Source organism: Drosophila miranda, chromosome 3, assembly GCF_003369915.1.
Source record: "Drosophila miranda strain MSH22 chromosome 3, D.miranda_PacBio2.1, whole genome shotgun sequence".
Classification (NCBI taxonomy): Eukaryota; Metazoa; Arthropoda; class Insecta; order Diptera; family Drosophilidae; genus Drosophila; species Drosophila miranda.
In genome coordinates, this window is record NC_046676.1 from 15,941,412 (window position 1) to 15,967,686 (window position 26,275).

Here is a 26,275-nt window from a genome sequence, read left to right on the forward strand (position 1 = left end):
GGCCACTTGCTGAACTTCTGCTGGACTCGCCACCAACTATTCTGGCTGTCGATTTCCCCGCCTACCGCTCCCCTGTTAAAATGCACATCATAAATGCATTCATTTGTGACACTTGATGTAATTTGTTAGTGCGGTAATTGCGTAAAAGTGCAATGGCCAAACAATCACACACTTAAAAGCCTTTCCGTGCGCCGCTGCCGGGTAGCTCACGGCGTAGGCTAGTCCGCCGGGTGGCAACGGAGGGGACCTGGTTGCAGCGGCAGATTGGGAGCACTTCCGGTGCATGCGTGTGTGCGAAATCGCATTAAAATTAATGTAATTTACAACAATGACCATTAACTTAAATTAGCGATGAAATGCACTGTACATGGTGCGCGGTGCAGGGTGCGTGGTGAGGGAAGGCGGGGGAGTGCTGGCGCTGTGTGCCTTGCGGCATGTGGCATGTGTGGCATGCAGTCACGTGCAGTCGTCCCGTTGTCGTTGGCGTTGTCGTTGTCTGGTCAGTCAGCAGCCTTTGTTTTCAAACAGGCGCCAAGGAAACAAATCATTTGCACACAGTTCCCCCAGTTGGCATCCTGCTCCATACCGCCGCATCCTGCCTCCATCGCGTATCCCCACCCGCGTTCCCATGGCCAACAAATTAACGACCATAAAGCGCTTTTCGGCGGGGGTCCGGCGTCGCGACGCTGAGGGGAGGCGTGGCACAATTTACGAGCAGCTACGTTGTCTCCACTGCCGCCCCAAAAATTATAGCGCACATAAATTGTTAAATGCGAAATCCTTTGATTTTAATTACGCCGAGAATTTTTATTGCCAGACATGGAGATCCCCAATGGGAGAGGGAGGGCAGAGCCAAAACTGGGACTGGAATTCCGACCGGGTACTAGGTACTGGGTACTGAGTACTGGGTATTGGTAACGCTTTGCCAGCCAGCTTCCGGGATGCGTTTGTCCGGCTCCTCCTGGTCAGAGGCGCTCCTCTTCTTTCCTTTTTTTCTTCACTTTGTTCTTCCTTCTCAAGCCAGCTAGCCAGGCAAATTAATTTTAATTGTGGTTTGGCTGACGTAATTAATTGCAAGTGGAGGATAGGGACTGTAAAGGGAAAGGGAAAAGGTCGAATGGAGTTGGTCGAAGGCAGAAGCTCAAAGAAGGAAAAAAATTAACGAAAAGAAATTCATCTACAAAATTCCACTCACACCCTTTATGGCCGCCTATCAAAACAAATCAAATGAAACGCATATTTCCGCTTCAATTAATGGAATTAATTGAAAATTAATGAACTTAATTGTTTATACAGCTCCCTTACAAACGTAGGGCAAGACAGGACAGGACAGACCAGGCCAGGCCAGGTGTACAGGTGTACGGAGTACACGGGAAATATTCACAACGGAAATGGCAATGGCTCACAAAAATGGCCGCAAATCAAAATCAAAGGGACGGCCAAAGTACTCGAGGCATTTCCTCTGCTGAAAATTTAATAAAGTCGCCTCCAAGGCGCAAAGACAAAATGGCCACGCGCCTGTCAACGATTCCCACAGGAATCTCGCTTCCTCCCTTTTTTGGAGGGTGGGATGCCGTGGAATTTTATTTTTATTTTTGGAAACCCTCATCCCATCTCATCCCACTTCTCCGTCCCCGAGTCGGTGGTATTTTTCAATTTCTTGTGATTTTTAGTAGGGCCCAGCAAATGACAAAGACTCGACGTTTTAACAACGTATTATGGCTAAGCAGGATAATAACACTTGGACTTCCTTTCCTCTCTCTACACTTGCAAGCACTCTTATATGTATGAGTGTGTTAGTGTACGAGCGAGGAGAGTGTGTGTAAGCAAGTGCAAACAAAGCTGAAATAAAGATACTTCCGGGCCCGTGACCAGTGACAAGCACTTTAGTTGCGGCCACCGAACAATGCTGAAATTGGAACTTGGACGCCGGACCCCAGACCCCAGACCCCAGCCTGGTGTTGGCAGCCTGGCGGAATTCTAGCCAACTTTTGGAACTGGAAAAGGAGCCAGATATAGCTGGATTTTCCATTAAATGAAACCCAAGAATTGGGGCAGTTATAGTTTAAAATACAATTTAACCCTATCGGATGAAAGGATGAACCGTTGTTATTATTCCCTCAAAATAAACTTATACTCGATCTTATAAGTACAGTCTTGATGTATTTTTTAATAGTTTTCCCACAACTTTTTGTCTGCTAAGTTCCTTAGCCATGATTTTGGGAGCTTTTCAAATGCATTAAACATTATCATCGTTCTTTTTTTGAGTTTTTTTGTTGTTGTTGGTTTTAGCTTTTGTTTTGGCTTTGTCCGTCGTAAAAGCCATCTTGAGTTCTCCTTTCCGTTTGTTTGAGTTGGTCTTCTTTTTTTATGAGCTGTCATGAGGACGCAGGACGCAAGACGCAGGACTTTTCCTGGTCAACACTACACAAATTGTTGTGACCGTGCCCCGTGCCCCGTGTCCCGTGTCTTTTGTGTGTAATTGTTGTAGTTGTTGTATGTCATCTTCTTGTATGTTGTTTGCCGTTTTAGTTGCTGTAGATGTTGGCTCGCTCGTTCATTGTGTTTGCGCCATAAATCGCTTCCGTTTATGTTTTAGAGCCACACAATGGCCAGAGAAGGCAAAATAAGCAACAGCAGCAGCAGAATGGGACGCTGGGGCAGCAGCGGAGACTGCCAGCCGTGGAGCCGTGGCAGGGTCCTGTTCAGAGACCCGCTGCTGATCACAAGCGTAAACAATAAAGTTTAAAACAACTAAGCAAGATACAAAATGTTCTACGGAATTTCATTTCGCATTGCACGACTTTCTCTGGGTGTGTGTGTGTGTGTGTGTGTGCTTGTGTGTGAGGGATACGGAAGTCCGAGTGTGTGTGTTTTTGTGTGTGCGAATGGGATGTCTGTGTGTGCTTTATAGCCATGGCTCGCTTCACGCTCTTGACCATGTGACCAGCTAGCCGTGTCAGTCATTTTGAGCGCCGTTACGCTTTTGTGCCCCCGGAGAAGAGCAAATCTCATCTTTGTGTTTGCCTTGTCTTCGTCCCCACTCCTCCACTGTCCTCCTATCTGGGCGACTCACATTATCATTGTACAGGCCCTGGCCCCAGCACTGGCTCTGGCCTGCTCTACCCTGGAATAAAATAAGTTAGTCCTGGGCAAACGTCCTGTCCCAGGACACGCAATGGCGCAGCTCATGTTGACTTTTCCTATTTTAAGTCGGTTTTTTTCTTTTGTACTTGCTCTACCCAGCTTTTCCACTTTGCCAGCCAGTTGCTGTTGTTGGAAAATGAAAAGTTTTCCGGTCGCCTGCCAAGTGGCAGGACTTGCAGGAGCGAAAGCCATGCAAAGAAAATTGTATACTACATTTGCTTAGCACAAAACTTTTAATGATCCGATCCGAATGATTCGAGAACGGCTCTAGATGTAATCGGATCCAAATTGATGCAAAATTGTATACAGAATTATCTTTAAACATACGTACATACATTCGTAAGTAGATTCGTACACATGACTAATTATGGATAGTCATTCGATTTCTCTAGAACAAGCACTAAAACTTCCGAATAAAATGAATTGAAAAATGTCCTAACCATATTTTACTTATCGTTCAAAACCTCTGAGCTCCTACCGTCCTATAGGATATTTTGTACCTTATTATACCCCATTCTCATATCCTATTAATGCGATTTTTATACCCCATACACAAAGCCTCCCTCAAACGCGTATCTGGACGATTAACTTTATATTTGTTGACCCAGTTTCCGGGATTTTTGTCAACTTCATCGCTTTTCCCCCAACCGCACATTAGTTCCACCTTATCGACACCCAGTGACAGGCGATGGGAAGGATTTTTAATGTCTCATCGGGGGCCTAGGACTGTAAGCCATTCTATCCTCGTATTTGACTCTCGAACATAATCGAACTAATCAATTTGCGTAAATAAACTGCACACGGTCTTTCCTTTCCTTTCCGTTCCTTTTTTTTATCGACAAGCTGCCACGTGCCTTGGGCTTTTGGTGGCGCCCCCAAAGCGACATAAATCTTTATTTACAAAAGTGTAAACAAAAATTACTCATTCACGCGCATTTAAAAGAATGGGAGCGAAAGAGACGGCCAGACGTTGGGAAAGCAGGGGAAAAGTGAAAATGTAAAAATGTAAAAGGAGAAAGCGTGTAAAAGGATGAAATGGGGAAAATCAACGACTTCGATGGGGATACAAAACACAGCCTGAAGAGCCGGCCGCCTATCCACATCGTCACTGATCTGTATGTGTGTTTTTGTGTGTGTGTGTGTGTGTGTGTGAATTAGCATGTGAGCCATTACATAGCCACCCGCCGCTCCACCCTCTTGGCGGCTGCTAATGGCTCTCCAGTGTGTTTCGTGGAGCGGAGGACCGTGCCCCTGCCGTGCTGTTGGGGCCTGCTGCTGCTCCCGTTGAAAAGTCAACGATTGCCGCGTTGCGGAAATTAACGGAAAATCAGCAGCGTAGAAAGAGATGGAGCTACCCAAAGAGAGCGAGAGAGAGGGTGCGAGAGGGAGAGATGGAGACAGAGCGAGGGACCCATGACGTTAATAGCAACAAATGGCGAAGGATGCTTGATTTAATGTACAAAAGTTTTTGATGTTTTTCTGTTGATGTTGGCAACGATGTGAAGAAGTTGCTGCTGCTTCCCCTTTTTATACCCTTCAAGCGAGGCATATGGGTTTCGCCCAAATCTTTGCAACGCAGAGAATGAAGGACTTTTTAGCAAAGAAAAGGTGGATCGGGAATGGTATACCAGAGGACTTCGCTCAGGGTTTCTTCATTTGGGATGTGCGTGTGTTCTTGTGGGGGAAACGATGGGTTTCGGCTGGGAGGCGCATGTTCAATTTCTGCTTATTTCAAAGTAATTATGGCTCCTTTCTCTTTTCCTGCCTGCTCCGCACCACCGCTCCAGCGCTCTTCCGCTCCTCCTTTGCCGTGTCAGTGTCAGTCAGGGCGTCCTCCGGCGCTGCCTGCCGTTCTGCTGTCAGCCGCGCTGCCAACTCATTGAAGCAGAATGCAGCAAATCACGCACCCATACATACGTACATGCACGGAGGAGGACTCTGAATATTGTATGTATACAAATTATGCGTATTTATCAGGAAAATTCAATGAACTGTAAATGGTGTGGAAGTTGTTTATGCGCGTGTGTATCTGTCTGTATGGGTGTGCGTAAGAGTTTAAGGGTAAAGGTGTTTCTGCCATTGTAATTGTTGTTGTTCTGCGGTTGTATGTTACAACATTAAGCCACGTGAATCGGGGGTTGGGGTTCGGTTTGGGATTCGGTTTGAGGCCCAGAAACAGGGCTGAGAATGCTCACAGGTGTGTGTCGAAAGGCACCTGACAAGGCGGTTGATTCGAGGGGAGTTTCGAAAATGAGCAGGGGAATTGGCATGAACCCTGGCTGGGATACATGACCATTTAGATTTAATTGAACGGCTGGAACCGCTGGAATTACTGGAACGTCCAACATTAAAGAGTCTGGTATATGAAACCATATTTTACCTACGAACCGTCTGACTTATAAAAAGTCAGCATTTTGTTTTTCTTTGACTATATTTAGAAGGGCTTTTTGTTTGCCTTATCGCCGAATCCGTTCGAGCCTTCCCCTCGAAGGGCCCACCAATTACATGTCGCTGCTCCAAAGTTCATTGATTGTTCGCCTTTGACAACCTTGACCCCCCGTAGGCAGGTGGGAATGGCATAAATATTTCATGGACTCCAGTGACAGCGCCCACGAAAGTCGAATAGGCGGAAAAGCGGAAAACTTTTACTGCCAACAGGCCTTGCAACTGCCGCGTGCCAGTTATTAGTTAATAACTATTAGCTCTTTGTTTATTTATAATGCTTTAATTGCCCCGACGTGGTTCCAATGTTCTTGCCACCTGTTCTGGCCCCAAGTTGGGTGGATGGGGAGTGGCTCTGCTACGACTAACCATCCGGGCATTGTAATTTAATGGCCGACGCACAATTATTTTCCAATTCAAAGCCCAAAACCCAGGCTCGGTGAGGCGTTCATCGGAATTGGCCAACCCAATCCCAATCCCAGCTCCGATCCACCAGTTGTCAAGTTAATTTGCCTGGCACACACAGCAGGTGTTGAAGTTTGGCTAATTAATAGGCCGGCCGACTGCCTGACTGCTTCTCTGGCTGGCTGGATGGATGGCTTATGGGGCCACAGATTCTTTTCAGGACGGGTCACGTTCCCGCATCCGCATCCCAAACTATGCGGGCGACAGCTGCTCCTCTTTTCGGGCATCGGCCTCTCCTGCTCCTTTGCGTGCCTGGCATCGTTTTGTTTTGGGTCCACGTTCCCGGGTTATTACTAATTTTTAATTTATGTGCATTTAATTGAAATTCGGCAGGGGCCAAGCGAAGCGATGCGCTGCGAAGCTGCACTGCCTCTGCCTCTTACTCTCTCTCTGACTTTGGCTTTGGCTTTGACTCTGACTTCGGATGTGACTCTGACCCACTTGCCAGGCAGACACGCATCGCATCGCCTCGCAGAGCTGCTGACGATGGCCAGTGGAAGCCCCATGCGAATCGCGAATCGAACATGGCTAACAAGTTGCAAACAAGTCGTCGCCAAAATCGCAAGCAACATAAATTTTCGCACATTTTCGGGCTGCGTTCGACAAAAGCATGCAACGCTATGGAGCCACCAGCCAGCAGCCAGCAGCCAATCCCAAAGGCCAAAAAAACCCAAACAAAAAAGAGAGAAGAAAGAGTTATATGACCGCGAATTTTTTGTCTGCCTGCTCGCTGGCCATGGGCCATGGCAGGCCAGAAATTTATTACGTTAATTAAAATAATTCCTAATTAATAAGAAGTGAAGATGGGGGACAGCGCCGATCGATGGCCCCACGGCAGGGGAGGGAACCTTTTGATGTCATTCTGCAGTTCTGTCTAGTAATGCATGGTGCATCAATTATGGAAGACCAGCCGCCGCTCCCCCCTCTCGCTCACTGTTTAAGAACTGCAGACGCGCCCACTCGGCGAGTTTCTCACGGGACTCGCTTAAAAATGATTTTAATATGCTCTTTAGTTCAAGCGAAGGAAGAGCTCTGCTCCGGTGTGTCATCGGGCACAGTGGGGCACACCAATTGGGGACTTGGAACGAAGCTAAAGCATTTCAGATACAGAATGTTCCATCGACGGTTTCACAGAGGGCTTGATATCACACCCACTGTGCGGTCATGTAGCAACCTAAGCTGCACTTGTCCTCCATTCGCTGCCACTCATTACATTATTTTGGTGTGTTTATTGTTTCTTTGCTGTCTTTTGCCGCCACAGCAGCAGGAGAACCAGCCCCACAGTACCCCCAGAGCAGCAGCAGCGGTTTCACTGGCGCCCTATTGTTCCGTGTCTTGGCTGCCTGCCCCTCTGGCAAGTCCCTGCCGCAGTTTATTATGCAGCAACGCACCCCCAGTGCTGCGGAGGCAGCGGTAGAGCAGTGGCTGTTCTGGCCAACGGATCGGCTGGCCAACAGACAGCGCGCCTGACAATGAGTTTTTAGTTTGTGCCACGAGGTGGACGACGATGGCGGCGTCCATTCCGCTGCTTATCTGCGCCCTGGCAATGTTTGCTGTCATTGCAAATTTTCGAGTTTGACAGCTTACAAGCAGCCAGAGTTGCAGTGGAGTCACTGTGGAGTCGCCGCCGCCGCCGCAGCCACAAGCTCAACCTCAACCTCAAGCGATGACTGGAGCTGCTGGAGCTGCTGGAGCTGCTGGACTGCTGGCCTCGCGGGCGCTGCTTGACGCACAGCGTCTTCGCTTAAGTGGCGCTATGCGTCGGACGTCTCATCGACCTCATCCCCAGCCCCCATCCACATTCGCATTCTCATTCTCATCGTCGGCGGTTATTAGTTGGCCACTGCCTCGAGTGGATCCGTCGTAGATACGTGGATATGTGCTCTTAATGATGTCAGACCGAAACGGTACAATGGACAAGGCAATGGACAACTCTCCAGGGCGGCGGACAAAGCGGGGCTTTGGACCTGATTAGCCATTTTACCCCGGCCCCCGTTGGGGCTTGTGTCTTGCTCCGTACTGCATCTCGTACTATATTGTTAGAAGAAACACGTAATTAATGTGGACTTTTCAGTTTCGAACTTGGATAACAAATATATTTACCAGTCTAGCAAAGAAACACGTGGACGGTTAGGGGCTATAATGAGTTTGGGTTCTTGGAAAGGGCTTGACCATTTGGAACTTCAACTAAACAGGAAATTTTAGTGATGATTTCACTAAATTCTATCGATTACAGGTTGCTTGCAGCCACCATTTGAACAACACTTCCCTCTGTAAAATTAGGCTCGAAAAATGGTGTGTCAAACATTCCCTTAAATGAAATGTGTAAAACTCGAGTTATAGTTCAATTCCAAACTGAAGCAATTTATTGCTGGCAATATTACACATCAATTAACTTTCAGTTCCCTCTTAGATTTCTCAATACATTCAGTTACCGAAAACCCTTGCAATTTCTCGCATCAGCATGTCCTTCCAGCCCCTTGAGCCATTAGTAATGACGATGCACTTTGTAGAGGCCCCAGAAAACTGAAATCCGAGTCCCTGTCCATTTCTTTCAGTGTCCTTCACTTCTAATATATATGTTTATGCCAATTTTGCTAGTACATAAGTGAGTCAGCTGAAAAGCTGAAACCAACAGAGCAACTCGGACTCGAAGAGCAACTCCATCTCTAGGATGATGATGAAGATGAGGGAAACACGAGTACAAGTTGGACGTCTAACGCTGCTGCTCGAAGGGGAGTTTGTCAGAAAGTCAACTATGGCCAGGAGGAGGAGCAAGAGTATCGCATTGGGAGCAGCACCAGCACCGTACCGTCAGAATATCGAGTCATCATTACGTTGATTTGCAGTTCAAAAATGTATGCACTTATTTGCTACTGTCCATGATATTTCTCAGGTGAAATTCTGCAAACGGAATTGGATTGGGCCAAATCGAAACCAGTTGCCCCCAGGAGAACTGGCAGACTGGCGGACTAGCGGACCGACTGGTCCTTGACTTGCTGACCCAGTTGGCTTTTGTTTTAGCTGCTATTCTATGCTCCCCGAGTGCCTGATGCCGATGCCCCCCGCCAATAATGTTGTTTATCCATAAGATATTTATTTGCCTTGCTTTTCCATTGGGAATTTAAGATTTTCATTCGTCTGCCATTTATTGCTCTCGAGATGTTTTCACTTGGGAGCTCAACGGGTTGCTCTCCAAAGGTCATCCGTTGCAGCAACAGTTCCGTGGCAGCCGCCATTCCATCCTTGCCCAGTCATCCTGCCCCTCCAACTTTCACATTAGTTTGTGTGGGCTGCCAGCCCCAGCCCCTGCCGCTGTTTCCACTCGACGTGCTCTATCGTTCATCGCTTATATTATCAGCATCAGCATCATCATCAGCATCATCATCATCTTGGCCATCGACAACGTCATCGGTTTTCAGGTCTCTTCGCTGAGTCGGCCTTATCCATTTGGCTGAATCACAATCTCAATCCTCCCCTCCATTGGCCAATTCCATTGATTACCGCACCCTTTTCGAAGGCTCCTCGCTTCGATTTGGTGCTTCGCTTTGCTGCTTCGCTTTGGCTTAGGTCATCATAAATTGTTTGCTTTCAAGTCAATTATTGATATAGGATTTTGCAGCCATGATTATGATGCTGTTGTGCTGTGCTGCTCTCCGGCCAAGTGGGTCAGTAGAGTCGTCGGTTGCCGTTCAGGCCCATTGTCTTAGGCTGGGCTTATGCACTGTCTCCATTCTCATCTTGGCGAAAGTTCAATGCCAACACAAACCACTCTACCACTCTGAGAGTTCGAGGCGGCTGCACGCCAAGTGCATTAGTTGCCATCATAAAGATTGATAAGCCGCCGATAAGGACTCTCCCTTCCCATTCCCATTCTCCTACACATCCCATTCCCATTCCCACTCCCAGTCACAGTCCGATCCCATTATGATCCGCATTCCCTAGGCAAATTGTAGCACTCATAATTTGTTTTTGATTGCCTGGCACTTTAGCCCGTCGAGTGTGCGGCTCTTGGCCCTGGCACTGGCACTGGCTCTGGATCTGCCGTCCTAAGCAAACCGAAATATAAATCCAGGCAAGTGGTCTCTCTCTGTCCGTCTAGGGGACACTTGAAGCGCCGGGGCAAACAAAGCAGGACAAGGCATGCGGGGATAGGAGACTGGCGACAGGGGACAGGGCACCACAGAGGAACTCAACCTTCGTCGGCATCTTTTACGTTTTGCTGGCGCTTCCGTTGCTGCAACGAGATGCAAATGCTGCAGAGGGGCAGTGCCACATAATGGAATGAAATGGAAAGGGGGCCTGTGGCATCGGGTCTGCTCAAAAGTCTTTTGACAATATTTGCGCGCCTTGACAATACTCGTAAAACGCAAAGTGAGGACTTGAGCTGCAGCAGGTCTCTCCATCCCCATCCCCATCCCCATCTCCATCTCTGGATCTTTGGTTCCCTGGATCTCTGGTTCGTCGTGTTGCCGCCTGTGTTTGTATCTGTGTGGCGGGTCATTTAAATTTCATGGTAAATCAAAAATTCTTGTGTTTATTATTTGTTTTTGCGCTGTGACGGTTGTTGCTGCTGCTGCGGCTGCTGCTGCCTCAACCCTCATCGGTACCGAGTATCTCTCCTCGGCTTCGGATTCGGATGGCTTTTCCTGTTTGTCTCTGGGTTCTAGTTCATTTCGGCTGAGCGGCGCTTGGTCTGGTACGGGTACGGGTACGGGTCTGGGTCTGGGTCTCGGTCTGGGGTTCCTTTTGTTAGCTCACCATTCGGCATCGGAGTCGTCGGCATCCTTTGTGGCCTGCCGGCATGGCCGGGCCTACACAGGATGTCGATTACATTTGTTTACTGCATTTGGTGCACTATAATTTCCCTCTATCCCGCAGTCGTTTAATGAACAGGTGCTGTGGCAGTCACGGTGACTGTGCTGTGACTGCAGATCTGCAGGGAGCTGCAGTCCCCGACTCGATTCTCCTCTGCTTAATTTGCCAAGTGTACGCTGCGACTCCGACTCCGACTCCAACTCCGAGAACGACATCAATGACATCGGGGACAAACATCGCCATCTCCAGCGACACACACAAATGGCATTTAATCTCAAAAGCGCATCACCAGATTTACGCTCTAGACAAGATCAGAGCGTCAACTTAGCATTCAACAGGCCACCAATCAGCCAACAACTGTGTGGAAAGGCTGTTTGGCTTGTGGTGGGAGGCAGGACTGGTATATGCAGTCGATGGTCGATGGTCGATAGTCGATGGACTTCTGGGCTCCTGTCCAGCAGCGCCCTTCAGTTGTCGATGCATCTGTTGTGTAGGAGAGCGGTAAATGTGGTAGCCCTTAAGTGGATTTGTAGCTGGAAGTATGGAATGGATTTATCGGAAGTACGATTGGGATGATTTCATGGATGTATTCATTTGGGGAAACATAAATTAGCCACTCCTCAAAACCCCGTTCCCATTCTACCTGCTAAACGTACTCGATCAGACCTTGTTCTGCGTTTTCTGCTGCGTTTTCTACGATTTCAACATTGTTGCGTATGCGGATTAGCCAAATGGGAAAGGAACCGAACGGAGGCCAAGACCAAGACCTCCAGCAGACCAGACCCAAGGTCTAGGGCCGGCTTCTGGGGGGGAGCGTTGGGCGATAAATAAGCGATAACATTTTAATGGCAGCAGAGACGCAGCCTAAGCACATGTTCGAGCCAGGCCTGTTTGTGGGTAGGTGGATGGCTCCGTGGCAGACTGTGGCGGCTGGGGCCTGGTCATTACTCAATCAGCAAGCCATAAATGCAAGCTGATTAATGCAGCCGCCAGTCCGACGACAAGTGCAACATTTCCGGTGACAATGATGACTCGCAGGAGATGTGCAGACGACAAAGTCGGGAACGAGATAGAGGCTGGGGCCGGGACAGATACAAATGAAGACGACGCGTCGTCATGCAGTCTGCGGATCTGCAACTGGAAATCAGACGACCGGAGGCCTGCCCCCGCGCCTCATTTGGATGCCTATGACAATGACAAGTGTCAAAACGCAGGTTGCGCTCATTTAAATTGGCATGATTTACGAGCACCCAGCCCAGTCCTGCCCGGCTTGTCCCCAATCCGATCCGGCGACCTCCCGATCCCCTAGTCTCCCTGTCATCCGTTTTGGAAAATTCCAACAACATGCCGCCGCGAAGGGAAATGACAAACAGGAGCCCAAAGACAAGATGCTGACAGTCGAGGACGACGAAGGCCGAAGGGATTCGGAATATAGTTCTGGAACGGATACTCGACTGCTCTCCTGCTCTCTTGCCCTCTGCTCCCTCTTTTTGTTGTTGCTGCTGCTGTTGGGGGCCGAGAGTTGCCTCATGTTGTCCATGCCCATGGCAGACGCCGTCCTCGTCTGGTGTGCATGGCAAGTGTTGAATAATTTGTTGCGAAATATTTCTAGTTACACGTTTTCGTTACACGGGCGACTCCAGCACACCCCACAAATGAGCCCAAGACGATCTCAGAGATTGGTGAAGGCAAATATTTGATGGAGGATGCAGTTGAAAACTGAAAAGACTGAGTGGCTGTTTTATGAGACTGATTTTTATTATTCTTGTTTTTATTCATTAAAATTCAAAATTCAAGGCGCTCTTTATTCAATTTTGTTATATCGTTTTTTGGGAATGTCACATTGTTCGTCTAAGGATTATTGTCATTGGAGCTTGATACGTTTTGATTTGTCGGGTGCACCACTGGTTTCCTTAGTTACCAGTGCTGTACCCTGCTCTGTGGCGTGCTTGTTAGTGTGCAACATGCTGTTGCAACGCCGGCGACGGCGACGGTGACGGTGACGACGATTGCGACTGCGTTGCTGCGTAATTAAGTGGGCGACAGTCTGGTAAATGCAAATTTCTTAGCCTTGTCGCGCGGCTGCTCGTTGCAGGACATGGCCAAGGCAGATGGAGTCGACCGATATGCCCGATAAGCTGTCTCCTTGGCGCTGTTGCTGCTGCTGTTGCTGTTCCTGTTGCTGCCTCAGCGGCAGCGACTGCTTGTAGACGGAGCGGCGATAAGCAGTCGCCTATGATCTATGATCTTGACCTTGGCAGCTTGAGGCAGTTGAAGTTGCAGGGGGACAGAAGCAGCACAGAATTCGCATACGCAATGTGGCACATTCTTAATTAAAATGTCAAAACGGGTTTAATGGCGTTAATGAACGAACAGCAGCGGCGCAGCAGCTCTCTGCAACTCGTTAGCAATGTGTACCCGTACCGGGCCACTACAACTTCCCGAATTTGACAATTCTGTGTCCCCCCGCAGAATAGTTGAAATTCCTTGGGTCTGTTGCTCGTTTGTTTGTGGTTCGCGGTTCTGTGCGGCTTTTGATCGGATTGGCGATCTGTGCTTTGATTTATCGTCAAATGTGCGGCGTTTTCTAATAAAAGCAGCCGCCGCCGCTGCAAGAAATCGGAATGCTTGCCCCATTGCTTTGACAGTTTGCGTAGCGGCCATTGATTTATAGAAATCAAATCGGAGACCAGACCCCTTTAGGTCGCTATCGAACTGAAACTATGGCAAACTACGAGTATGCTGAACAATGGTACACCGACATTTCCTCTTTTGGCTTTTGCATAATTAATGATCTTGGTTCTTATTTTTAAATGCAATTTATATGAATGAATATTGGAATATTGAAGATTAATTTAACCCTCCATTGCAGATCCAAAATGATGGTACTTTGATGTTGTCTAATTATGTAAATGTTTTCTCCTCCACTGTGTCTCGTTTATGTTTATTAAAATGCTCGTTCAAGTGTAGGGCTCCATACAGTCCCCATACGTGCTTCCCCCACCATCTTGACGCAAGTGCAACCACAGAGCCAGCCATGCTATGGGCGATCCCAAGTCTGCAAAGTTGTGTGATTTATATGGTCGGGGCCGTGTGTTTGTGCTATTTTTGTTGTACTCTTTGTGCGCGCTGCGCTTTTTATTGTGGCACAATTTTTATTATTTTTATTGGTGCGCACTCGAGTGGATTTCGGTGCATGGAGTGGAGCAGTTGCATGCCAATGACGCACCCGCACCGGCCGACAGACTGGCCCCCAAAGAGGCAGCAACTGCATGAGGGATACGAGTATTGTATGCATACGAGTATCCATATCCAGACGAATCGAAATGCATATATACTCGTACACTCGTACACTCGTACATTTATTATTTTACTTGGCCTGCTCGCATTTTGCTGCTGCAACGATCTGTAGACACAATAAATTACCAATTATATTTTCATTTCATATTTCTGTCATTGATTTCGTTGCCAGGCAGGCAGGCCTGCCAGACTGGGGCCGAGCGTGTGCCTGAGACTGAAGGCTGAAACTGGGGCGGAGTCACGGCTGGAGTCCTCTGTTTTTGCCTTTTCTCCATTACAAATATTCATATCGAATGTGGTGCTATAAGTGAATATTTTGTTTCATCAATCGGAGGAAATTGCAACGAAAATAAGCCAGAAATGAATGAATCCAACCCCGGCACCCTCTGAGGCGTAACTTTAATGAAAGCCAGCAGCCGGAAAACTGCAATCTTCACTGAAAGCCCAGTGCCAACCCCCAAAGCCCAAGGCTCAATGCTGGGGCGAATGAAAAGCGCGAAAAATCCCTTTGTTAGACTGTTGTTTTTATTTTCGTCTGGGCCCTAGACGCTGTCTATATTTATTTCCTTTGCCGCTCTATAAAGCCCCGCCCGGCAGCGGCAGCGGCAGGGGCAGCTGGCTTTGTCCACAGATTCCCCGTCCGTCCAAATGATTCGGGGAATGGAAATGGGAAATCAAGAGTCGCCGTTAAAGTGTCTAGGAAATTGTGCATGCATTAAATAAATGAAACACTCCCAGACAAAGTGGCCAGGGGTCGGTCGGGTCAAGGGATAACCTGGACCGCCGGTCCATGTACAAATTAAAATGGGAATAGGAGTTGGGACTGGGACTGGGAATGGGAATGCGAATGGAAATGGAAATGGGAGCGAGTGGGCGAAAGGCCAAAGAGCAGGAGACTCGATTCAGTCGAGAGTAAAATTTAAAAAATGAAAAGCGTTCGTTCTACAATAACTCTGGAATGGGATAATTTCTTGCATATTCCTTTCATCTTTCTTTAATCAAAAAGCAGATTCCTCTAGGAGAGCCTTTCGTTAAGCTCACAGAGGGCTACAACTAGCTGCCAGTCACTGTTTTACTCTCAACTTGGGAGGCTTGAGAGGTTCTACCAACAGTCAAAAATGATTTTTAAGCTGTCCGTCATTTTGTGATATATTTTGCATGGTTCGGCAGGGTCTTTTTCAAGTTTTGCGTGCGGTTTTAATTGCCTAAGCCAATTATAAAGTTATCCTAAAAAAAGGATAGCGGTACCAGAAACTAACTGAAAACTGGGACCCAGCCCGAGGACCGACGACTGTAAGTACTGCACGTAATTCAATCCCGGAAGTTCAGTTGCCTTCGGCCCGGAGGCCTCCCTCTAACTCGAGTCCGATTCGATCTTTTTTTGTGTGCGGGTGCGGGGTTGGGGTTCCAGCTTGAGCCAAACTATTCTGGGCTGGTTGTCAGGTGGGACTCTAATTAGACTCTACAATTTTCATGGTTCGAGGGAAATTGGCGTTTTCGGTTTCCTCTATATTTTTTTGTTGTATTTTTTGCATATTTTACCATAATTTGCGGCTCTTGTTTGTCTGCCGTTTGTCCTCCTCGCACACCACACACAAATTGCGAATGAATTGGAAACTTTGGAAACTAACGGCAATTAAAGTATTTTCTCCAGCGAAAACCCCAACCAAGCCCAGCCCGAAAGCGAACACGAACCCCAAGACGAACCAGAACCCCCCAAAAACATGGACTATTTGGCTGACTGTGCGTGTAATTATAATTTTCTTTAAGTCGGTTTGTTCAAACTTTTCTTTATGTCAAACTTGTGCCCTCTCCCTCTCTCGTTCTGCTGCCTGTCTATATCTGTTTGCAACCACAAATAATTTTGTGGAAAAGTTTCCTTCGTCCCTTTCCTTTGCCTCTCCTTCGCCTTTTTCTTACTTTTTTCCATGTTGTTGGTAATTATGCTCTTTGTGAGACGCAAGCAAACTTTGGGGGCAACATTGTCTGAGTGTATTAGTTGTAATGTGCTTCGCTTGGCCCGAAGGAAACGAACAAGTTGCCAAACTTATGACAACAAAAACGATGGCAACAGGAGGCAAGACACGGACAGGGATCCAGGCACAGGTTAAGGCATCCGAAAAAGGTCCCGAGACTGTTTATATTTTGAGGCTCACCTTTCGGTCCGGGCCAGATCCTTTCGCTAGAGAATATGTCTTATTAGCAGAGCGGCAGAGCCAGCCAGCCAATGGCACAACTTTCAAATGATTTCCATTCATCAAAAGTTCGGCTACAAATTTTCAGCTAATCATGTTAATGATGAATGGAAGTACAACTTTATCAACTGATTTTCCCCACACAATAGCCCCGGCTTTGGCCCCGGCCCGGGCATTTTGCAAGTATTTTACACAATCACTTATGCATTTTCGGTAACGGAAATGTTTAGTATTTGACGAAACTGTTTTCTTATTAACATAGCCCCCATACTTATGGGGACTTATCCGTGGTGGGATTTATCCACCATATTCTTTGAGTATCTCCAAGGAGGTATTGTTGCTCACATGGTTGAAGTAGGAAAAGGCAAGAAACAGCCAAAGCGCAGAATAAACTGTGAAAATAAAAAAAAATAAAACGGATTGGTTATTTAATTGAATTGTATTTTTCGTACCTATCAGAAACGTTAAAACTAAAACGTGGCCGATTTTTGTTAATATTTTGATTCTACCCCAAAGTTCAGTTAACGCATCGATTCGCCAAACGAATAGGTGGATACAAGCGAGGGGTATAGCTAGGGTGCCCGCCAGCACCAGTGTTGGATATTCCTGAATTAATACCAATATTAAAAGACAGCTAGAATATTCATAGGAAATCGTTACCAGGCTGATCCAGCAACCCACGTATATGGCAACGCCGTTCAATAGTATAAGTGCAAGGAATAGGAAAACATCGAATAGACTGAGATGCCAAACTATTGTGGAATTGGAAGAGTATAGTACCATCATTAGTTGCGAAATATCCTACCGTATCGGAGGAAGGCTATAAGAAGTATGTGGCCCAATACAGCTGCTATAATGTATATGGTTTGTCTTTCACATTTCCAACTCATCCTAGAATATTTCAGATATTCAACTGATGCTAAACTCAAAGGAACTGTGCTCTTATTCCCGCCTCATAGAGCTGCCTGTCCGAATACACATATCCATCGAATTATTAACCCTAATGAGTGCCATCCATAATGCTGGAAAACAAATGAAAACGAATTTTAGTTGTTTGCGGCACTTAACACCAGCTCACGACTTTCCCATTTCGTCTAATGGCCAGCCAGACATATGACTGAAGTTGGAGCTGCAGCTGGAACTGGTGCTGGTGCTGGGGGCCAGGTTCGGCAAACGGCGTCTGCATGTTTTTCCATTGTGCCGTATGAAATGGCATTTTATTGGATTACTTAATCAACTATGTGTCGGGAGGGGAAAGGGGAAAAGCAGGTAACGAGATACGTAAATTGAGTGGGAAGTTGACTCCCGCGAGGAGTTGGGAAAAGGAATGCGGTGTAACAATATACTCGTATCCAAGGCAAACCAGAAAGTTGGCTAATTTGATTAAATACTTGCTCTTACTTTACTGATTACTGAATTTGCAGTAAGCATATACTTTCATCAACATTCCCCCACTTTCAGACATTCCATTGATACAGAGCTAATTCAAATGCAGGCCCTTGAACATCCTTGAGAGGGTCTTCTCCTAGTCGGGGGCTGCCTATGCAAAGCAGGAGCTGCCGAATGCGAAATGTGTTTTCACTTTTGTACGTTTATCAGACGGGTGTCGCGTTGACTGGTTTTCTGGCTGGCTGGCTGGCTGGCAAGCGCCACAAGCAGACATGGTGTTCGTAACACAACTGCAATATGGCCAACGGCAACGAATAGCTGCTAGTTCGAGAAGCAGCAGTGTAAAGCAGAAAAGGACCCGGGGCCAATTCACGACTCTCATATTGAAAACAAAAACTGCAGTCAGAAACAGAGCTGGAGCTGGGACTGGGACTGGACTGAAGACAGCAACACGTGATGCGGGGGAATTTCGATTGTGTTGATGGCTGAGCATTGGAGACGGGGGATGTGGGGACGTGGGGATGTGGAGCGAGTGAAGCAGCTGCCCCAAAGAGCTGGTTGCTGTCGCCCTACAACCCGGTCCAGCTCCAGCTCCAGGTCTAGCTCTGGGTCCAGCCAATGCCTTGATGTGAAGTGAAGTGAAAATGAAAACAAAGTTTAACAAACCGTGGCTAACGAGCTACATTATTAAAACTTGAAAAATGCATAAATTTTCCAGAGACGAACACCCGCCCCGCCGCATATTATAATAGTATAATGCATATCCTGGCATCCAGGCATTTGAAAGTTATTGACACCTTCTCCTACATCCACATTACTCGCTTACCGCCATGTAGATGCTCGTGACGTGATCGTGAGCCCTGCTCAAAAGAGAAACTCCTCCTGCTCCAGCTACAGCCCAGCTCAAGCTGCTCCACACATGTACAAGGTGTTGCAATGCCTCCTCATGATGCACGATCTGCTCAGAGACAGAGACAGACCTTACCTAACCCAACAGCAACAGCAACTGCAACTCTGAATGGAGCGTAATCCGAATGGAGTTCGAGACTTGCCTGCCAAGTGATTTTGCGCATATTAGTTGCCCATTAGGCGCCCAGCATTGTCAGCTGTGGTCCGGACTGTTCGACGGACAGTAAAAATCGCATTAAAATTCAGTTGGTGTTAAATATTACAAGCGCCCCCTACGCCAAAGGCGAAAAGGTTTCTTTTCGCGTTGATTTGCTGCTGCCAGTCAGGTCGTCCGTCAGGCGGTTATAGCCCGCAGCCAGACGCCGTCACAGTCCAGGGAGGATTGGAGGATTGGAGCGGGGGGAGGCCTAGACGGGATCGAGTGTGCAGCTGAGTCGCTTGTGAAATGTTATGGCAACGTGATATGTTAATCATTCAGCCAAAGTCGTGTTTGGTCATATGGATGCGGATGTGGATGTGGATAAACACTTGTTAGGTCACAAACTCCCTGCAGCTGGAGAACCTACTTCTTGGGCTGTGTGACGTCCTCATCATGTGCATTTGATGATTTAAAGCACTGCTGTTGCTTGGGGTTAAATTAGCTGGGAATTATGGGCCAGAGCAAGCTATAAATCTATCGCACTCTAATCGGGTCCTAACTCCCAGGCTCTCGAGCGGAGACGGCCCACATTTGAGGCGCTCTCAGAGCATAAAGTGCAATTATAGCGGTGCACAGAGAGAGCGATGAACAGGGCCATGAAATACCAACACCCGACAGCTGTAAACAACAATTTGTTGGCCCGACCATAACCGCATCCACATGGACAGCTTAAAAACCCCCAGCCGAGGCAGCGCGGAAAACGTGCAGCAAACACAAAACACAAAACCCAAAATGCCAATAACTTGCCACAGAGATCCCCGATCCGAGAGAGCTTATAAAAAAGTTATTTAAAACGCCAACGGAGCCAAGTCGGGACGGGCCTGTCCGTTGCCGGTGCCGGTGCCGGTGCCGGGTCCAGGCCAATCCAATCCAACAATGGCAAATGATGATGAGACGTCCAAGTCCGAGTCCAGAGTCGTTTCAGGTTAAACGTTAAACGTTTTGGCAGACGCGCAAAAACTTAGACACAACAGAGACCTGAAGATGAAAAGTTGAATGAAAATACCCCGTACAAACGGAGACAGATAGAGAGACAGACCGACACAGAGACAGACACCCATAGCCAGGAAAGTGCAGAAGAACCGAACGTAATGAGCAAATTTATGGTCAATTGATAATTTAGTGGCATTCGGTATCATCAATTATGGTACTGGATAGCTGGCTGCCTGGCTGCCTGGTTGGATGGCAAAGAATAAGTGGCCCAGACCGAAGACCGACAGAGGACCAAATCGATCTGGGGCTGCTTGCTGACTCCCTGGCTGAAGATGAGGCATTGTTATGGGGACCAATGAGGCACAAATTGTGCTAAATGTTTCGGTATTCCCTACGCAGAAGTTTCTGCTTTTATTCGAGAACGAGCTCCCTGCTCCCCCGCACGCACGCCGATGAAATATGTTTGTGTTGGCATCATCAAGAGCCGTAGCTATATTTTATATAATTCCTTCGATTGTCAAATGCGAGGAAAGGGCACTCGAATTGGGTCAAAGTTTCGGTGGAAATTTCGCTGCATCGTCCCTATCCCCATGTCCATCCAAGTATAAGTACATCCATCTTGGCTTTGTTGTCTAGGCCCTTGCCTCACAATTTAAGTCGCTAATTGAACGCTTGGTCTGACACATGGAATAAATCACACAATTTCCAGCTTGCACCTTGCATACCAGACTCCGACTCGGACTCTGGCTGCACGTCGCCATGTTTATGCCAATAATGTGCCATAAACTATAGGAAGGAGCCGCAGCCAGAGCAGAGGGTCCTCTCTGCTTCGATCCGCCGCACAATGGAGTGCACATGGAGTCCAAAAATGGCCAAACGAAGCGTCGCTGCATGACTGCTGGAGCTGAAGGAGCGGCTTCCTCTGATAAACTTTATGACATTGGAGGGAAGTGGAAGTGGAAGTGCAGCCACTTTGTCAGCAGCCATCCCACAGTACTGCCAGCACTGGCTCTCTTCTTTCCCTTCCTTTCTGGTGTATGGAGTACGGCGCTAAAGTTTAAGCATGGCCCGAACTTTACGCACAACTTGCACACATAATTTACCTCGTCCCCGAACCGAACTGAACCGACCCGTACTGCACTCCACTCCACTCTGCGTAATTATTGGCAAGGAGCTGGAGCTGGCGATTCGGATACGAGTACGGATACGGGTCCGGGATGGGTTATATGTGAGTGCATTAGAGGCGACCACAAATTGTTTGGTTTGGTTTGGTTTAGCGCAAATTGTAGTCATAACTTCTTCGCGAGCTGCGCCAACTGGGAGCCGTTGCCGCAGCCAACGAGCATCAGACATCAGACTTATTATACGAGTATGATGCTCAAATGAACCTCGTTTCAACGTCTACAGCATCGCTTTTAAAGTCAGAAATTAAGGAAAGGTTAACTCGGCTTGAACCCATCTCCATTATGCCGCTATTTGATCAAGGTTGTGAAATAATTTCAATCTTTAACCGGGTTCCGCATCTACTCAAAGTCCATCAAATAATTTCCTAACATTTTCAAGAAAATATTAACTTGTAGAGCTAGAGAGCTGATTTAAAGTATAACAATTTAGTAAAAAATGATTGGCCCATGAATATTGCATTGCAACACAAATGCGATTCGCCCAACCAAATGGCTCCCGCCACACTGTGGACGGTAATCGCTTGTGCTGGCAAGTGCCACAAATCCCACATCAATCAAATCTCTCGCTGAGGCGAAATGGAACCTCCTGGCTCAAATAACCGCTAACCAGAGCGGCGTATGCACACAAATACAAATTATAGCGGCCATTAATCGGCCAATTGCACCAGAGGCTTGCGTTTGATTCTGACTATTTAGGAGAAACTTACAGTGGGAAGAATCAAAAGAGCAAAAGAACGGAAGGATTGAAAATATTTCGAGGAATTTGTACATTGTTTGAGGTTCTGACTTGTTTACTTAATCAGTGAGCGGAAAAGTAATACTGCAACTTATTAAATATTACTCTTTTTAAATATATTAAACTAATTTTATTTAAAGGAAAATATGTTTAATTTGGATTTGATATATTTAAAAAAAACTCCTCTCTTAGTATTGATTTTTCTAAATCCATATTGGCGTAGTTTTTTTGCCAGTTTTCTGCATTTTTTTGCCACTGTGCGCAGTTGGCATGTGTCCTTTAAAGCTGGATTTGCATGCAGCATATACTGTTATGCCATACCCAACGCCTTCATACCACTAACACATATACAGAGAGCACCTGAGCGAGTTGCAACGAAGAACTTTGACTGGGGGGAGAATGTCTTTTGCTGGTAGGGATGGGGGTCAGGCTGGGACAAACTTGGGGGAGGCCAGCAGGATGTGTCCCTTGCCTTCTACATTGATTTTGTATTTCCAAGGAAGCAGCGCGGAAACTTGTTAGTGCGGCATCCGCTTCAGCCCCACACCCTCTATACACATAAATTGCTTTGCATGCAATTTTCCACGAGCCTCACCTCCCCCTGAAACACTATGAATATATGTATAGACAAGAGTCGGAGTCAGAACCATAGGCGGAGCTACGCCCAGAGACCGGGCTCGGTCCCGGGCTCCTGCCATTGCGCTGGCAAATTGCAATGTAATTAGTTTTACATTTCTATATAGTCGGGAAACGTATAATTGTGGAAAATGGCATTTCTAGTTAATTAATAGCCTTTTCTCTACCGCTGCCGATGCCAATAGTCCACATAGTAGAACCCCATCTGATTCCGAAGGACACCCTTTCTGCACATTTTTTATACCCCTCCGTTCTTGCAGTCAAAAAAAAAGTTCAGCAGCTTTTTCCCCCTAGCCTGTTGTCAACCTTTTTGAAAGTTTCTCCCGAATTGCTTGCAAATTTAATTAAAACGTTAGTATTTTTGTACCCGAGCTGATGTGAGGGAGAATATCATATGACTGCAAACAGTGTTGCACTGTTGGACGGGGGACACGCTGCAGGTTTGCCACAAGCTGTTGATTCAATTAAAAACATTTTTCAATCTCATATGCGAATATTCACCTGTTTTTGTGGCCATCATTTAATTTTTTTCGCAATCAGGGTTAAAAAACTGTTGCTGATTACGGAATATATATTGAAACAGCTTAAAACGCCGCCTTTTTGCATTGTAATTCAGATAATACTTTGGGAAATGTATTCGATATCTCATCCTCTTTACATACTTTGTCAGGTTACAAATTTGTTTAGTGATATTTATTTTTTTATAAGTCGGTAAATCAAAATGTGCTGCGGAGACGCAAGAACTAGGGCTGCGACGGTCGGAGTAATTGCAATGCTATTCGCAATTGTCACTTTAATTTTGCTTTTTTTTATGGGTAAGTAAATAATCTTCATATGCGAATGCATCGTGTAACCTATGTATATCCCGTGCTATACCATTGGAGAGCTCGAAAAAAGCTGGTACCTCTACACTCAAATAGTTATCAATTTTCTGATTGCTCTAACCGCCGTTGCTCTGCTGATTGGGATCTATTATGCAAGTACATGCCTGTGCCATCATATGACATCACTAATTTCGTTCTTATTTCCTATACAGGAAAATAGTTTTATTGTGATGGTATGGCTAATTGTGGCTTCTGTGAGCGGAGTCATTATGCCCATTCTCTACATCATATATATAAAGCAATTGAGTGAGGATATAGAAATTATTTCAACTTCGATTTTTATTATCATCCACTTCGGTAAGCCTACAGTCAATTTCATTTACAGGACCTGACGGAGCAACTTTCTCTTACAGCTATTTTTGTGTGTTATTTTTGGTTTCCATATAAATACTATAGCACGATCTCTGACTCTGACCCTTACTAGACCGCGGCCATTACATAGTGAATGTGATAAGGACTCGTACTTTATAATAAGTACAACAATTTTTGTGAGTTTCGAACTTAATAAATCTTGAAGTTGGCGTTTTCTTTCGTCTCAATTTTTCTGCACCGAATAATTTGGATTTGCGGAACATGATTTAAGGTGCGGGGCGTAATTTCGTTGTTACATCCCATATACTTGTAGGAGAAGTCTTTTTATACCCGATACTCAAAATGAGTATTGGGGTATATTAGATTTGTGGTGAAAATGGGATGTGTGTAACGTCCAGAAGTAATCGTTTCCGACCCCATAAAGTATATTATATATTCTTGATCAGCATCAATAGCCGAGTCGATTGAGCCCTGTCTGTCTGTCCGTCCGTCCGTCTGTCCGTCCCCTTCAGCGCATAGTGCTCAAAGACTATAAGAGCTAGAGCAACGATGTTTTGGATTTAGACTTCTGTGATATGTCACTGCTACAAAAATATTTCAAAACTTTGCCCCGCCCACTTCCGCCCCCACAAAGGGCGAAAATCTGTGGCATCCACAATTTTAAAGATATGAGAAAACTGAAAACGCATAATCGTAGAGGATGACTATATCTATCAGATTGCTGAATCTGGATCAGATCGGATCATTTTTTTTAGCCAAAAGGAACAAATCAATTTGCAGTGGCTACGCAGCGCCCGACGTCACGCTCAGACTGATTTTCTGTCTCTCTCGCACGCACTCTTTGTCGTGTCGTTTAATATTAGCGGCGTCTGCCGGAGGAGAGCCATACTGACTTAGTATCGGGTATAACTGTAGAGTTGCGGTGTCCGCAGCAACTCACAACGTTCCCCCTCGTTTCGTGCTAATATCGTTGTAGCTTTCATATTGGAAGGAATTCGGCAGTCGTATTGCTAACTATCATCATGATCGGTAAGCCTGGATTCGATTTCGTATGTTGTCTGATAGATCAACTTTCTGTTGCAGCAATTTTAGGATTTTGCATTTGCATTCCTGCCAAATACGTTTGGACGATGATTTAGATCGTAAATGTCGGCCGTCATTATCAATATAATTCTGTGAGTTAAATAAATCCTATAGTTATCTTAATATCCAAACACCGATGTTTTTACGTTCCATGTCAGTTTTATGACAGCTATCCGAAAAAATCCCAACACCGGAATGTGTTTGTCGGTGGATGTCGGTGGCCAGAGTAAATGCTATGCGATCGCAATATGTGCATTCTTTTATGGATTATTGGATATTTCGGTAAAGAGCTACTGTCTCGGTAAGAAAATATTTCCGAACGTGAGTGCCCATAACACCATTCTGTTCCATTTTTTGCATAGTCAATGCCGAATCCGAACCATTTATAATCATTGGACTCTCGGCTTGGCTTCCGATTCTTTTAGCCGCCAGTATCCTGTTATTGGGCGCCTGCCAGGCAAGTACCAGGGCCACTCGGCCACCCAGGATTTCTCCACTAAATGTTTTCTCCATTAGGAGAGTCGTATGCTGGTGCAGATGTCGATCGTGGTGGCTGTGTGTGGTGGTTGCTTATGGATAATTTCGAGCATAGGGATGCTCATTAATACATTGGCGCAAAAAGATATTTTAATTGAAACAGTGATGCAAACTATTTCCCTTTTACTTTTCATCGGTTTGTAGGCTAATCGGAAAACATTTTTCGGCTCAGTAACTCAGAGCATTCTCTTTCAGGTCTGATCGGGTTTCTCGTATATTTTCCATATAGGTATTTGAAGGAACTGGAAAGATAAGTTCAACAAACAACTGCTTTTTTTTGTTGTTTAATTTGGAATAAGTCACAATACCTCGGAGATATCCAAATGGCAATGGTAAAATTTGCATAAAATAACAATAGACGACAACAAATCAAATGCGAATAGACAGACCCAGTCACAGACCTAGGCTTCGGCCTCGCCCTCGGCGGTGGCACCCTGTAGTAAGCCAGCCTCAAATAGAAAGTGAAAATCAAATACGAAATGCTACCGTTTATTTTTGTATTTTGTATTTTCCCCCATTTTCGTACTGTGTTTATTTGTCGAGCGCCTAATTTAAATAAACATTTATTTGTACAAAGGCCTTAATACGTTGGGCAAATGACTTCCTGAATTGAACCGAAAGCGGCGCAAAAGCCGACCAAATACTGTCTGCAGCCAGGCCAAATTGCATAATCGGTGGAACAAATGCAGCGGATTATGAAATCCTTCGCTCAAAAGGCTGCCAGGCAGCAGCTCCGAGCACGAGCAGAATGGCGGAGGTTAGCGGAGTGGAGTCTGGGGGGCTGGATACCGACCTGGCAACAACCTGTCGCATATTTAAACCGATTAACGGCACGATTCCAGTCGCCGGTTGCCAGCCGTGGCATAGAAATGGAAATTGAAATGCTTGTGGCAGTGCCAACACTCTCCGGCTTGCTGTTGTTCCTCTGCCACTAAATCGCATGGATGCGGAGTGGTCCCAACATGGCCAAGTATGTTGTGCACTGGTATCTGGACGGTGTCCTTTATCTAAAGGCCCCACAAGATCTGATCTTTACATGAGAAAATAACGTTTACCAGACAATCTGCATCTCTATCTAATATCAAAGTCTTTCATTGGGATCCTAT

The 26,275-nt window shown here is 46.4% G+C and overlaps 1 protein-coding gene and 1 long non-coding RNA gene across 2 annotated transcripts; one reads left to right on the forward strand and one right to left on the reverse strand.

The window, feature by feature from the left end:
* Positions 1 to 16,512: 16,512 nt before the first annotated feature.
* LOC117188466 lies at positions 16,513 to 17,298 on the reverse strand. Its single transcript, XR_004472591.1, has 3 exons — positions 17,028 to 17,298; positions 16,820 to 16,973; positions 16,513 to 16,759 (listed from the first exon to the last, which is right to left on the reverse strand). It is a non-coding gene; the product is annotated as an uncharacterized LOC117188466 (long non-coding RNA).
* A 7,497-nt stretch (positions 17,299 to 24,795) lies between these two features.
* On the forward strand, positions 24,796 to 25,803 carry LOC117188378. The gene is made up of 4 exons (XM_033392162.1): positions 24,796 to 24,933; positions 24,995 to 25,089; positions 25,149 to 25,305; positions 25,365 to 25,803. The coding sequence occupies exons 1-4, from the start codon at positions 24,828 to 24,830 to the stop codon at positions 25,421 to 25,423; spliced, it is 417 nt and encodes a 138-aa protein (XP_033248053.1). The 5' UTR covers positions 24,796 to 24,827; the 3' UTR covers positions 25,424 to 25,803.
* Positions 25,804 to 26,275: the final 472 nt, after the last annotated feature.

Bases quoted from the DNA above. Each gene is read 5' to 3' on its own strand.
- LOC117188378 (XM_033392162.1), top strand. From the start codon at position 24,828: ATGTGTTTGTCGGTGGATGTCGGTGGCCAGAGTAAATGCTATGCGATC. The intron at 24,934-24,994 runs GTAAGAAAATAT...TTTTTTGCATAG, and splicing joins GGTAAAGAGCTACTGTCTCG to TCAATGCCGAATCCGAACCA. The intron at 25,306-25,364 runs GTTTGTAGGCTA...ATTCTCTTTCAG, and splicing joins TTCCCTTTTACTTTTCATCG to GTCTGATCGGGTTTCTCGTA.